This window comes from Equus przewalskii, chromosome 19, assembly GCF_037783145.1.
Source record: "Equus przewalskii isolate Varuska chromosome 19, EquPr2, whole genome shotgun sequence".
Classification (NCBI taxonomy): Eukaryota; Metazoa; Chordata; class Mammalia; order Perissodactyla; family Equidae; genus Equus; species Equus przewalskii.
This window is the reverse complement of record NC_091849.1, coordinates 45,872,438-45,883,914: the sequence shown is the minus strand read 5'-3', so window position 1 is coordinate 45,883,914 and position 11,477 is coordinate 45,872,438. Positions and strand designations below refer to the sequence as shown.

The following is an 11,477-nucleotide window of genomic DNA, read 5'->3' as shown; positions in this document are numbered from 1 at the left end:
GGAAAATAGCAAACTGATTCTCCAGACTTGAGTGAGAAAGTTGGAGAAGGAAAAATAATATCTACCCCTACCCCTACCCTATTGGATTTACCTACCTCCCCCAAATGGAATTACGAATGAAGGGACGCATTCCTTCCGATTTATGGGGTATGACCCCGTGTGTCCAGAGGCTGGATGTGAAAGCTCAACAGAGTGGCATTTTGCAGCAAACTGATCTGGGACAGAAGTGTTCCGCATTCCTCTAAAGCACTGTTCTCCCATTTTCCTTCTGTGATTCCAGAAGTTCATCTATGTCTGCGGGAAAAATCATTATGTTTTGGTTTCTGCGCTCCTTCCTCTTACCAGGCCTGATATTGACTTGAGGGTGAGGGAGAGTCAGCAGAAAAGCATTTCTCTTTTTCTTCTTGAAGGGGGTGTGTCCTGGGCTTGTCTGCCGCAAGGGCAGCAACGTGCCCCGGACTTGCTCATGAGTCAGTGGACCCGCCTGCGTGCCAGTGAGCTGCTGCGGTTCAGGTTCAGATGTTAATATTGTCTTTCCAACAGCGTGAGAAGCGATTGAGCCACAAGTACGCTGGAGGAAGCGCTCCCTCGGGCTGTGATGCGAGGAGAGGAATCAGCAGGTAAGCCCAACAGCTGTGATTTGGTTCCTTAGAACGTGTATTACTATCACCAGTACTACCCATTAATCTGGTATTTTTTTCCCCTTCCCATGGGGAAAACTCTGATTTCAATATCCAGTTTTCTGAAGAGGATTAAGTAAAGGAACAGAGAGTGGAAAAAGCAACTAGCAGAGACAACAGAGGTCAGCCTCTTGTAACTATATAAATGGAGGTGATTTGCTGAGTCTCAGACTCCAGGTTTTCTGACTCAAAGCTCCTCATTCTCTCTGTGGATTAGAACAGGATATCCCCGTGTTCTTCGGGTGTGCCTGGGAGGTAGGTTGACTGAAATAAAGAAGGCTGCACCAAGGATACTTCTTAAAAATCTCAATCTCATGGCTTCCCCTAATTAGTAATATATTAGCCTTAGCAATCTCTTAAAATAAAAATACGCTTGAGAGGATTAAATTTACTTTCCATCTAGGGTGAATTCGTTTAAGTTTTGACTGAACTGGGAAGAACTTCCCAATTTAATTCCTTCCTTAGACTCTGAAAAATCCAAAAGTTGGCCCTTAAAACCATCCACTCTGCTCCTTGCCCCAAATAAATATAAAGTGACACACTCTATTTTCTGATGGACAGGTCTTGAAATTTTGTAATTTTTCTTTTCCATTTTTTTCTTCTTCATGAAAACTCCATTTATGTAACCAGGTATCGTGTGTAATACACCCATGCCAGAGACTCAATGATGGGAAGTTAATGAAGGAGGTTTAGGGAAAAGGTCAAGGTGGGAGAGGTGAGGAGAAATGATGACTTAGGCTTTTTGATGGCCAGATCCATTAAACTAAACCTGGTAATTGCACACATAGGCTGGAGATCATAGATATAAGAGAAACAACAAAAATAGATAAACATACATTCTAAAATTTATTAGAATATTAGCCCAAGCCTTTTGTTATGTTCTTTTTTTCCACAATAAAACCACTAGTAATTATCTAGTCGTAACCAAAATTAAAAACAATTTTACAATAATAGGCACGTAAAGCTTTATTCAACCATTAACAAGTAGCATAACTTGGAGCAGATTATTTAGCTTTTCTTGCTCTGGCTACTTAATTTGCAAAATGATAGAACTAGCATTAAGGTTTAAAATGGGAGTGTATGCATGTTGAGTCTTAGCGGCTTGACTTGCAAGCATTCCTGTTTTGTGCACAACCACAAATTGACATGAATTCTTGCTGACATGCCTCATAGGTATGCATGTCTTGCTTCTCTAAAAAGACAGTAAATTTCTTTAATTTTTTTAAAAACAAGACAGGGTCCGCCTTACAGAGTTTATCGCTTGTGCTGAGAGAGAAGGGGAGCACCATACTTTCGCACCCATGTGCTCTCTGATGTCATTCATTCTGCCATTAGAAGAATGCAAACATCCTCATAGGAAAATAAATGAACACATTCATTCAAACCAGGGTATTAGTGACTGATTTTAGCACTTTGGTTGGGAACAAGTGTAAACTGGAGGAAGCAAGAGGGTACTGGGATTGAGGGCATTAGCAGTGGTAGGGACGCGTGCCACAAAGGTAAAAGACTCAGAAAGTGGAGGAGGGTACCCCCAGGACAAATGTCACTGAAGCCCACGTCCCACCCAATCTAAACATGTGTATTTGCAACTTTCACAATCTCCTGCCTTGTTCTCTTTCTAAAGTTCTTCGGCAGGGGATACCCACAGCTACAGAGAATGGGAAACCGCATTCCCAAACACACCATGGATTCTCCTAGATTGTGTCTGAGGAGAGAAGTACTCACAGGATGTCAAGGTCTCCACAGTTCTGCATGGGGTAGATATGTGGTCTTAATAGCTGTGAAAATGATCTAGAAACCTGGAGGCATAGTGCAAGGGTCTATAGCATCATGGCCTGAGATGTCCTCTCTCACATGCACAGCTGGTTCCAGCCTTGCTGAATTCCACACCTGCAGAGCGTGAAACCAGCGCGGAGGGGAGGCCCTCTTCCCACACCCCGTCCCCTGCAAGCCACAGGTCATCTCATAGAGGCTCCTGCTGAATGGCAGATGGAAATCTGGGCTCTGGCATGTTGAGAATGAAAATCCCTGAGAATTATTAAGTGTGAAAGTGCCCTGGCGTTTCATAGAGTTATGGTAAATTCCCCGTGGGCAGTCAGTTGAATAAGCCAAATACAAAGAGGTGAACAGCAATGAAGTATGTAGTCCTAAAACTGTTCAAAATAGAGTTAAATCTTGTTGATGATGGTTATCAGGTCTTCACGGCGTCTCTGTGTCCTCAGTGCAAACATCAGTTTGTAATTGCCAGAGTCGCACAGATCTTGGAAACTCTAGTTTTTCTGTTTTGTTTTAAATAAAGACTTTAAAGAAAGTCTTTAAGATAATTTTCTTATCATTGGCTTCTTTCTCGTAAGGTAAAGTTAAAAAAAAAATCTGATCAGAGAGTTTCTTCATTGCTAGGGACAAGCTGGCATTTACTATAAATTTGTGGTGTTAGGACAGCATGTCACAGTGGAACGGAGTCACACCTGCAAAGTTTTGAGTAAAGAGACTTTATATGAAGCAGATTATATTTTCCATGAAAACCTTTCATACTTGTGTTTCTACTTTGGCCTAATTTTGTTTGAATACTTTCCTATGCTTAATCTCTAGGGAATCAGGCTAATTATTTCTGATAAGAAAGTTAACGATATATTTCTTGGGCATATAACACTTTCTTATGTTTTGTTGACCAAGATACCAATTAAGCAAGTAACTAGTAAAACAAAAGACAGATAGCAGTAGAATTAAAATATATTTAAGTCAGAATTTTATTATATGACAAGGTGGCCTTTAAAATTGATAAAGAATTATCAGGGTGGTATTGACAAAGAATCATTCAGCCAAGAGATGTAGTTAGGATAACTGGTTATTCATTTGGAGGAAAGTGAAAGTAAATCCCTATTTCACACCAAAACCTAAAATAACTCCAGAGGGATTGAAGATTTAGATGGATTTTGAAAAATCCTAAAGAAGTGTTAGAAGAAAATATAGAAGAATATTTTATCATTTTTTTATAGAAAAAAAACTCTTAGCATGACCTCAAGTTTAAAATCTATAAGGGAGAAAATTAACAAGTACAATTTCATTTACATTTTGAACTTCTGTGCAGAACAAGACAACACAAAAAGTTAAAAGACAAAAGACAATTGATAAGCAATTATTTATAACACAAGTGACAGACAAGAGCTAATATCTGCTATATAAAGAGCTCCTAAGAAGCAGTTCTTAAAAAATATGAACATTCCTATAGAAAAACTTACAACAATGACTCAAATAGTCAAGCCAGAAAAAAAATACAAATGGCCAACTAACATTGAAAAAATGCCTAATCTTACTAATAATCAAAGACACGAGAATTAAAACAAGTAGTTAAAATTTCTCCTATCAGTTTGGCAAACATTAAAAAGATGTTGGGGCCGGTGTGGTGTAACAGATATTTCTACACCTTACCAGTGAGTGTAAACAGGCACAAACCAGAAGGGCAGTTTGGCCATGCATATCAAAACTCAAAATTTGCAAGCCTTCACTCTAACCCAGAAAGATCCTGGCTCACTTGGAATTAAGGATACACGAGAGGAAGCTTAACAGAAGGAACGTTGAAGGCAGATTGTGGGAGTCCAAATAATGAGTTTGCCATGATAATAAGTTCACTCTTCATCTGAATAGTGTGAAGACTGGAAGGTTCTTGAGTATGTATTGACGTGATATTTGTAGGATAGGTGGAATGCCAGGCATCTGATTCTGTTTCTAGGAGGATCATTTTGGGAATAAGATTTAAAAATTTGCCTTTACTCTTTAGGAAATTATGATGAAAATATTGTTACTATGCATAGGGAAGCTTAAAGAATGAGTGTTTTTGGTAGATTTGAAACCATTAAAGTTTATCAGGAGAAGCATTAGAATGAGAAGTCAGATATTTGTTTTATTTAAAAATAGTCCATCCAAGAAGAGTTTGTAATGTCTCTAACCCGACCACTCACACCTGAAGACCCCACAGAGGCTCGTCTGTAGCCTCTTTCGAGTAGGCCTGATGAGTTCTTTTCATCCTTAGACAATTGAGTATCCTTAGACACCGATGACACTCACGTTTGTTAGGAGGATAGCTTTGAAACATATGTTCTTCTTTTTCCTGAACAATGAGCATTTATTTTTAAGGAACTCAGGTGGAGACCCAATTAACAATCACGACTTCATTAAAATCATGCCCCAAGCAACAAAATGAGCTGGCCCAGAGTCCAGAGAAAAATTAGATTCTTTTGGGAAATAAATTTAGAAAAATAATTGATAAATTGTTTTTATTTAGAATTTAGGTTTACCCTTCTCATTTTCTGAAAATGCGAAATGGAAATAATTCCCACTTAATCTACAAGATTACCAAAATAATCGAATAAATACATACGAAAGTTGTAAATTAGAAAGAATTATTCTTATCTCTTATTTTTATGTAACTGTCACCTCTCTTGAGTGCTGTTCAGGTACTTTTTCAAGTGAACAATCCAAGAGGAAGTTGATATTCTCTGAGCTCTACCCACTTTAAGCCTGACCTGGGAAAGTCCGGGAAAGCTGGGTCTCCACTGCTAAGCTGAAGGCTTGGCTGGAAGAAAGAGTTTGGCACCTTCTCTGGAATGCCATTAATCATCCTTTAAGGGCTCGGTGGTAACTCCTGCTTCACCGAACCATGAGTGACAGGAGAAAACCTTTAGTTACAAAGAGTTGGAATAGAGCCAACCTGTGAATGGAGCCAACCGATTGCCTGTGAAGCTGGCAATCGAACTTTTTACGATGGAATGTAGCTGGACTTGTCATCTGTGGGAATTTAACTCTACTAGGACACCTGAAGAAGTATCGGGCATTGAGCTAAGAACAACACATCACCCTGTGTCTTTTCTAAGATACAAAGCACAGACTAAACTGATTAAAAAACCCAGAATACTCTTAGGAGGGAACACACAGCTGGGCTAGGCTGACAGCACCAGTAATAGAAGAAATGCTCTGGAGCTGAAGTTCCAATGGGTGGCAAAGGACACACAGACTTGCAAAAAGAGTATCTCAATTGTTGGATCAAAAAGGATCAGATGAGGAGGTAGGGTCACAAACTGGACTCTTCAAGGAGAGCCTTTCCTTGAAACATTGGAGGACTTACATAGGGACCCTGGAGCAAAGAGACTCCAGCAACCCAGCAGTTGTTTTCAAAAGTGGGCCTGGATCACTGCTTTTGGAATTTCTCTTAATGGATGGAGCCACAATGCGTGAACACCCTGCGTGACTGTGCTCTCAACAGCCGGTGCCGGGCACAGTGCCTGGGAGATCAGAAGCCCTCAGTGTGCAGTTGGGGAAGAAATTAAAGTGTCCCAGAGAAAGGGTGACTGAGCTCAGTAATTCCTTTTGTCTCTTCTAGCCTTATAATTCTTAAGAATTCTTAAAAACCATACCCCTATTCTCAACCCAAGGACTTAATTCTTCGTAGGTCCTCAGCCCATCTCAAAAGATGCTCAAGAACTATAATAACCAGTTTGAAAAGAAAACAGGAATAAAACCCAGGAAAAATTTTTTATCTTTCCAGGCTTAGACTTAATGACTGACAGACATTAATGAAAAGAACAATTAAATAAATAATCTATAAACAGGAACTGAAAGATGGCCATATAATAATAGAATCTGAATGTGAATGGATCTGAGCTCACCTTATTTTATCGCTTATTTTGTCCAGGAGGAAAGCGAGTCCAGTGAGGGTATTTTTTAACTTTCATAAGTTCTAACAGATAAGGGACAAACCTGGGATCAGGGTCTAATTCAGCTAGGTCTCTTTCCGCTAGCTTTATACAACATAAACATACTAAAAACATGCTAAAATATGAAATATGTGTTTAAAATTTTACTGTGCACACATGTTTATGCAGACTCTCATTGAGATTTTAAATAACTTTAAATTATAGTGCTTCCAGAAGATGTTTGTCTAGCCCATGAAATTTATCAAAACTCCAAACAATTTTCCAGATATGAGATTGGTTATTTTTTCTGTCCCCCACCTATCTTTCCATCTGTCTTCTCTATCTGCCTACTTGTAGGAGCACAAAGAAATCATGCTCAAAGGCAGATGGCCCACAGGTTTCTATACAAATACAGAGCCCAATGAAAATGTTGCCAAAAACTTATAAAATAAGATGTAAAATGAAAACAAGATTTTATAGGTCCTCTGCTTATAAACCAATCAGTTCTATTTGAGTCATGATTTCTTTCAGATCCTAGCTGGAGAGCTACTCTTTCCATTTGTGTGTGTGTGTGTGTATGTGACTCATACGTGTACATCTGAGTCCGAGACAAAGAGAGGGAAGACAGCTCTACTGGGAATTCTTCTATTTGTAGAGGAAGAAACACAAAGATCGATGCCAGGAGAGTAACCCCAGGGTTCAACTGCGTCTGAGATTAGATTATTGCTAAAAATGCTGGAAAGTGTACGTGTGAGCCATTCCAAACAAGCAATACTGTTGGTAAGGAGACAGCTGTTGACATAAATGATATTTCGAGTCATAAATACAGAACTGGAAGAATTGGGAGACAATGGACAACAGTCTCCAGAGGCGTAGTTCTGATGATTGTTCTTTGCAAATTGAAGGACAAGGGTTATCAGGAGTGAATTCACTTGAATGAATTCAAGGAAGTGAGGGAGGTCCTCCCACAGCGAAGCCTTCCCACGGATGCCAGTGCCAACACAGCTGCGGGTCAGGCATTGCTGGCCAGCCCCCAGCTGCCACAGAGCGAGGTGTGATGTAAGCATGCATACTCTAATGACAACAATAGCTCCTCCTCTATGGCAAGGACACACGGACTTAGGCCAGAACTGCATTTATCACTTGGCTTGATTTTTTTTTTTTTTTTTTTTTTTTGCTGGGAAAGATTTGCCCTGAGCCAACATTTGTTACCAGTCTTCCTCTTTTTCTTTTTCCCCTCCCCAGATCCCCAGTACATAGTTGTATATTCTAGTTGTAGGTGCTTCTAGTTCTTCTATATGAGCCACCGCCACAGCCTCGCTACTGACAAATGCGTGATGTGGTTCCACGCCCAGGACTGGAACCTGGACCACTGAAGCAGAGTGCACCAAACTTTAACCACTAGGCCGTCAGGGTGGGCTTGAGAATGTTTTTAATAATTGGACTCTTCCAGTTTGAAAGGGAGGTGCTGAAATACTATCAGGTTTGCATTAGTAAAGGCAAAGTACAGTGAGTTATCAGACGCGCCCCTCCATCCCCAGTATGTCTTAACATCCTCACTACCGAGGACGTGCCTTTGAGTCAGGTAGCTCGGTTCCTATAAAAACGTGTTTCTATTACCTTGAGGCTGGGATCCCTCAGTTCTACAGTGGCAGCCATCAACCCAGGAGCACTTTTTATTTGATAAGTTAATCTGACTCAGAATTGAAGTCAAATTCTGGCACAATCCAGCAAGTAACTATATAAACTGGTGATGAGATTAAAATGCTCATATTAATAGCTAACGAGAATTGAGGATTACTACCCACCAGGTATTTTTCTGAGGACAACATATGCAATAACTCATTCAATTCTCCTGAGAGCCTCTGAATTAGATACTATGTCCCCCATCTTATGGATTAGTAAACTGAGGTAAAGAAAGTCCAAGAAAATGTCAAAGAGTATCCAGTTGACAGATGTCAGAGCTGGGACCTGAACCCTGGGCAGTCGGCCACACAGCCTGTTTTCACCTGTGTACCTTCATAGACTGTTTTCCCACCTTTGACTAGTTGTTAAATACAGGATGTCCAGTTAAACTTGAATTTCAGAACAACAACAAATAATTTTGGACGATGAACAGTGTCCCAAGTATTGTGTGGGGCATACTTCCAATAAAAAATTATTTATTTGCTACTTATCAGAAAATCAATTTTCCAACCCTATCTCAAAAAGAGCTGCATGCATCAAAGAAGCAAAGAAAAACTTTTGAGTAGTTGAAGCCTGAGTCCCAAATCCCAAAGAAGAATTCCAGTCGCAGGATTAAGTTAGGTGTTAAACTATTTTTTTCCTATCCTGGAACTAGAGGTTAAGATTCGTGTGCTGGGGCCCAGGGTTTGTTTCCCAGTCAGGGAACCACACCATCCTCTATCGGTTGTCATACTGTTGTGGCTGCACGTTGCTATGACGCTGAAGCTGTGCCACTGGAATTTCAAATACCATCAGGCTCACCCATGGTGGACAGGTTTCAGTGGAGCTTCCAGACTAAGACGGACTAGGAAGAAGGACTTGGCCGCCTACTTCCGAAGAAACTGGCGATGAAAACTGTGTGAATAGCATTGGAGCTTTGTCAGATACAGCACTGGAAGGTGAGAAGATGGCACAAAAAGATCAGGCAGGGCTCCCCTCTGCTGCACACAGGGTTGCTAGGAGTCGAAATCCACTCTACCGTGCTCACAGCAACAGAAAAGAACCAGTCTAGAATCACAACTCTCAAAGCTACCTGAAGGTCAACACCACTCGGGTAGCCTTAATAATGCACGTGGCTGAGCCAGCTGGTGCGAGATTTAGTAGGTTTAGGGCAGGACGGGGTCATCTGTGTCTTCTCATGAGCTCCTCCTACGTGTTTTCTTTCCTCCTCCTCCTCCTCCTCCTCCTCTTTTTTTGTAGTCCAGCTATTCATGATTGGTCTACACAACAGTGCCTGGGAATCACTGGTCTGAAACCCTGACTATAAGTTTCAGTTTACCTCTTCTAGCAAGTCCAAGGAGACGGCCAAGAATCCACCCTCCAGAGTAGGAGGAAGAAGGAATAAAGAGGCCCAGAGTGTGAGAGACAGTTTCCTCACGACGCCCAGAGCTGTCACCCAGGCCTTCTTGAGCTGGGTTTGCAGCCTCAGGCCTGGACTCCACGTGGAAGAAAGAAGATTTTTGAGAGAGAGAGAGAGAGATTGAGAGAAAGAGCCATATGAGGGCCAGGCCTCCCATTTGGAAGCAGGCCCTGGCTCAAGAGATGAGAGATCACACCCACATGCACCGAGACTCTTACGCTCTTTGAAAGCTCCCCCCACTGCAGACCACAGCCTGAACAGTACCCAGGAGTTCTCAGAAAAGAGTCTTCCTTGGAAGTGGAGAAACAGTGGGAAAGGGGCTGGAAAGAGCCCAAGTTCTCGCTGCAATGTGGCTGCCCTCCAGGAAGTATGGGGAAATCAATTTAGTGGGTTGTGACGATTTACCAATAAAAATGAAATGAAGCAAAATGAATATAAAATATCCAAGGGCACGTCTCAGTGAAAGAATTAGTTCCGTCTCACACAACTGTTCAGTTGTTTACTCTCACTCTATGTATGCACACACATACACTCATACATTTTATTATGTGTGTGTGTGTGTGTGTGTGTGTGTATACGCATATATATCAGGTCATAAAATATATTTCTTTCTATGGGTCAAAAATGTTTGAAATACACCACTCTAAAGACAAATATCCATCACTTTTGGAAAGCAAAGAGCATAGAGCAGAGGAAATAGGACTCAGAGCAGGGAAGTTTTAGGAAACAAGATCTGGAAGAATGATCTGGAGCACAGGCTGCTGCCCAAAGAGAGTTAAAGCCACAGATTCAGGAGGAGTCTTGGAAGCAGGAAGTGGGGGACGAGAGGACCTTCACCGAAAGGGAGAAGGTAAATCAAAAGTTGATATGTTCCATTGCCTATTTTTCATGCTTCCCTGGAAAGCCCTAGAAAGGGCCTCTGCTGGCACACAGGCCGTGTCTGTGGTCGTCACTCCCTGTCTCTAATACCTTTCCGCTTTTCTCGTAGATCAGAGAGTACAGTGTGGGGCAGCACTGTGGGCCATGGCAGGGTTGGCGTGAAGCTGAAGCACCCCTCGGAAGGAGGTGGGGCCGGGAGGGAGCCCAGCTCTGCCTCTTTTCTGCTGTCAATCAAGTCACTAAGCCCACTGGTGGGCCGTTGAGTTTGGGAATCCTAGCTCTTCGTCTTTTCCCATGGAGATGTGAAAGAAACGTTGGGAGGCCGCAGGGAAATTTTCCTTCACGTTCTGTCACTGCTGTCCAATAAAACTTTTTTTTTTTAGTTGTAGTAAAAAAAAATCCCACACAATATAAAATGTCCCATCTTAACCATTTTTAAATGTAGTGGCTCAGTAGTGTTAAGTACATTCACATCATTGTGCAACAGATTTCTAGAACTTTTTCATCTGGAAAAACTGAAACTCATAGCCTTTGAATAACAGCTCTCCATTTTCCCCTCCTCCAAGCCCCCGGCAACTACCTTTCTACTTTCTATTTCTATGTCTGACTTCTTTAGATACCTCATATAAGTGGAATCATACAGTATTTGTCTTTTTATGATTGGCTTATTTCGCTTGACATAACGTCCTCAAGGTTCATCCATGTTGTGGCCTGTGACAAGATTTCCTTCTTTTTTAAGGCTGAATAATATTCCGTGCCTAATAAAACTTTTGGCCAAGATGTCCTGTGTCTGTGCTGCCTAATGTAGTAGCCCCTAGCCACATATGGCTATTGAGCACTTAGAATGTGGCTAGTGTGACTGAGAAATTGAATTTTTAATTTCATTTTATTGTAATTAAAATTAAAATCTAGATTGCCATAGGCTAGACCTGGCAGCCTAGTGGTTAAGTTCAGTGTGTTCTGCTTCAGTGGCCCAGGTTCAGTTCCTAGGAGCAGACCTAGACAACACATCTGTCAGTGGCCATGCTGTGGCAGTGGCTCACCACACAAAAAAGGGGGAAGATTGGCAGGGCAAATCTTCTTTAGCAAAAAAAAAAATCTAGATTGCCACATGTGCCTAGTAACTACTTTTTGAAGAGA

The 11,477-nt window shown here is 41.3% G+C and overlaps 1 protein-coding gene across 3 annotated transcripts in view; it reads left to right on the top strand.

The window, feature by feature from the left end:
• The first annotated feature begins 417 nt into the window (after positions 1–417).
• The window catches only part of ADGRF1 (adhesion G protein-coupled receptor F1), a 38,048-nt gene continuing 26,988 nt past the window's right edge, over positions 418–11,477 (top strand). The window contains exon 1 of one of the 3 annotated variants that reach the window (XM_008536760.2): positions 418–620. In XM_008536760.2, coding sequence (XP_008534982.1) covers positions 599–620 — 22 coding nt within the window. In that variant the 5' untranslated portion in view covers positions 418–598. The remainder of the gene's footprint in view (positions 621–11,477) is intronic. The other 2 variants (XR_011530117.1, XM_070586195.1) reach the window with 2 other exon arrangements.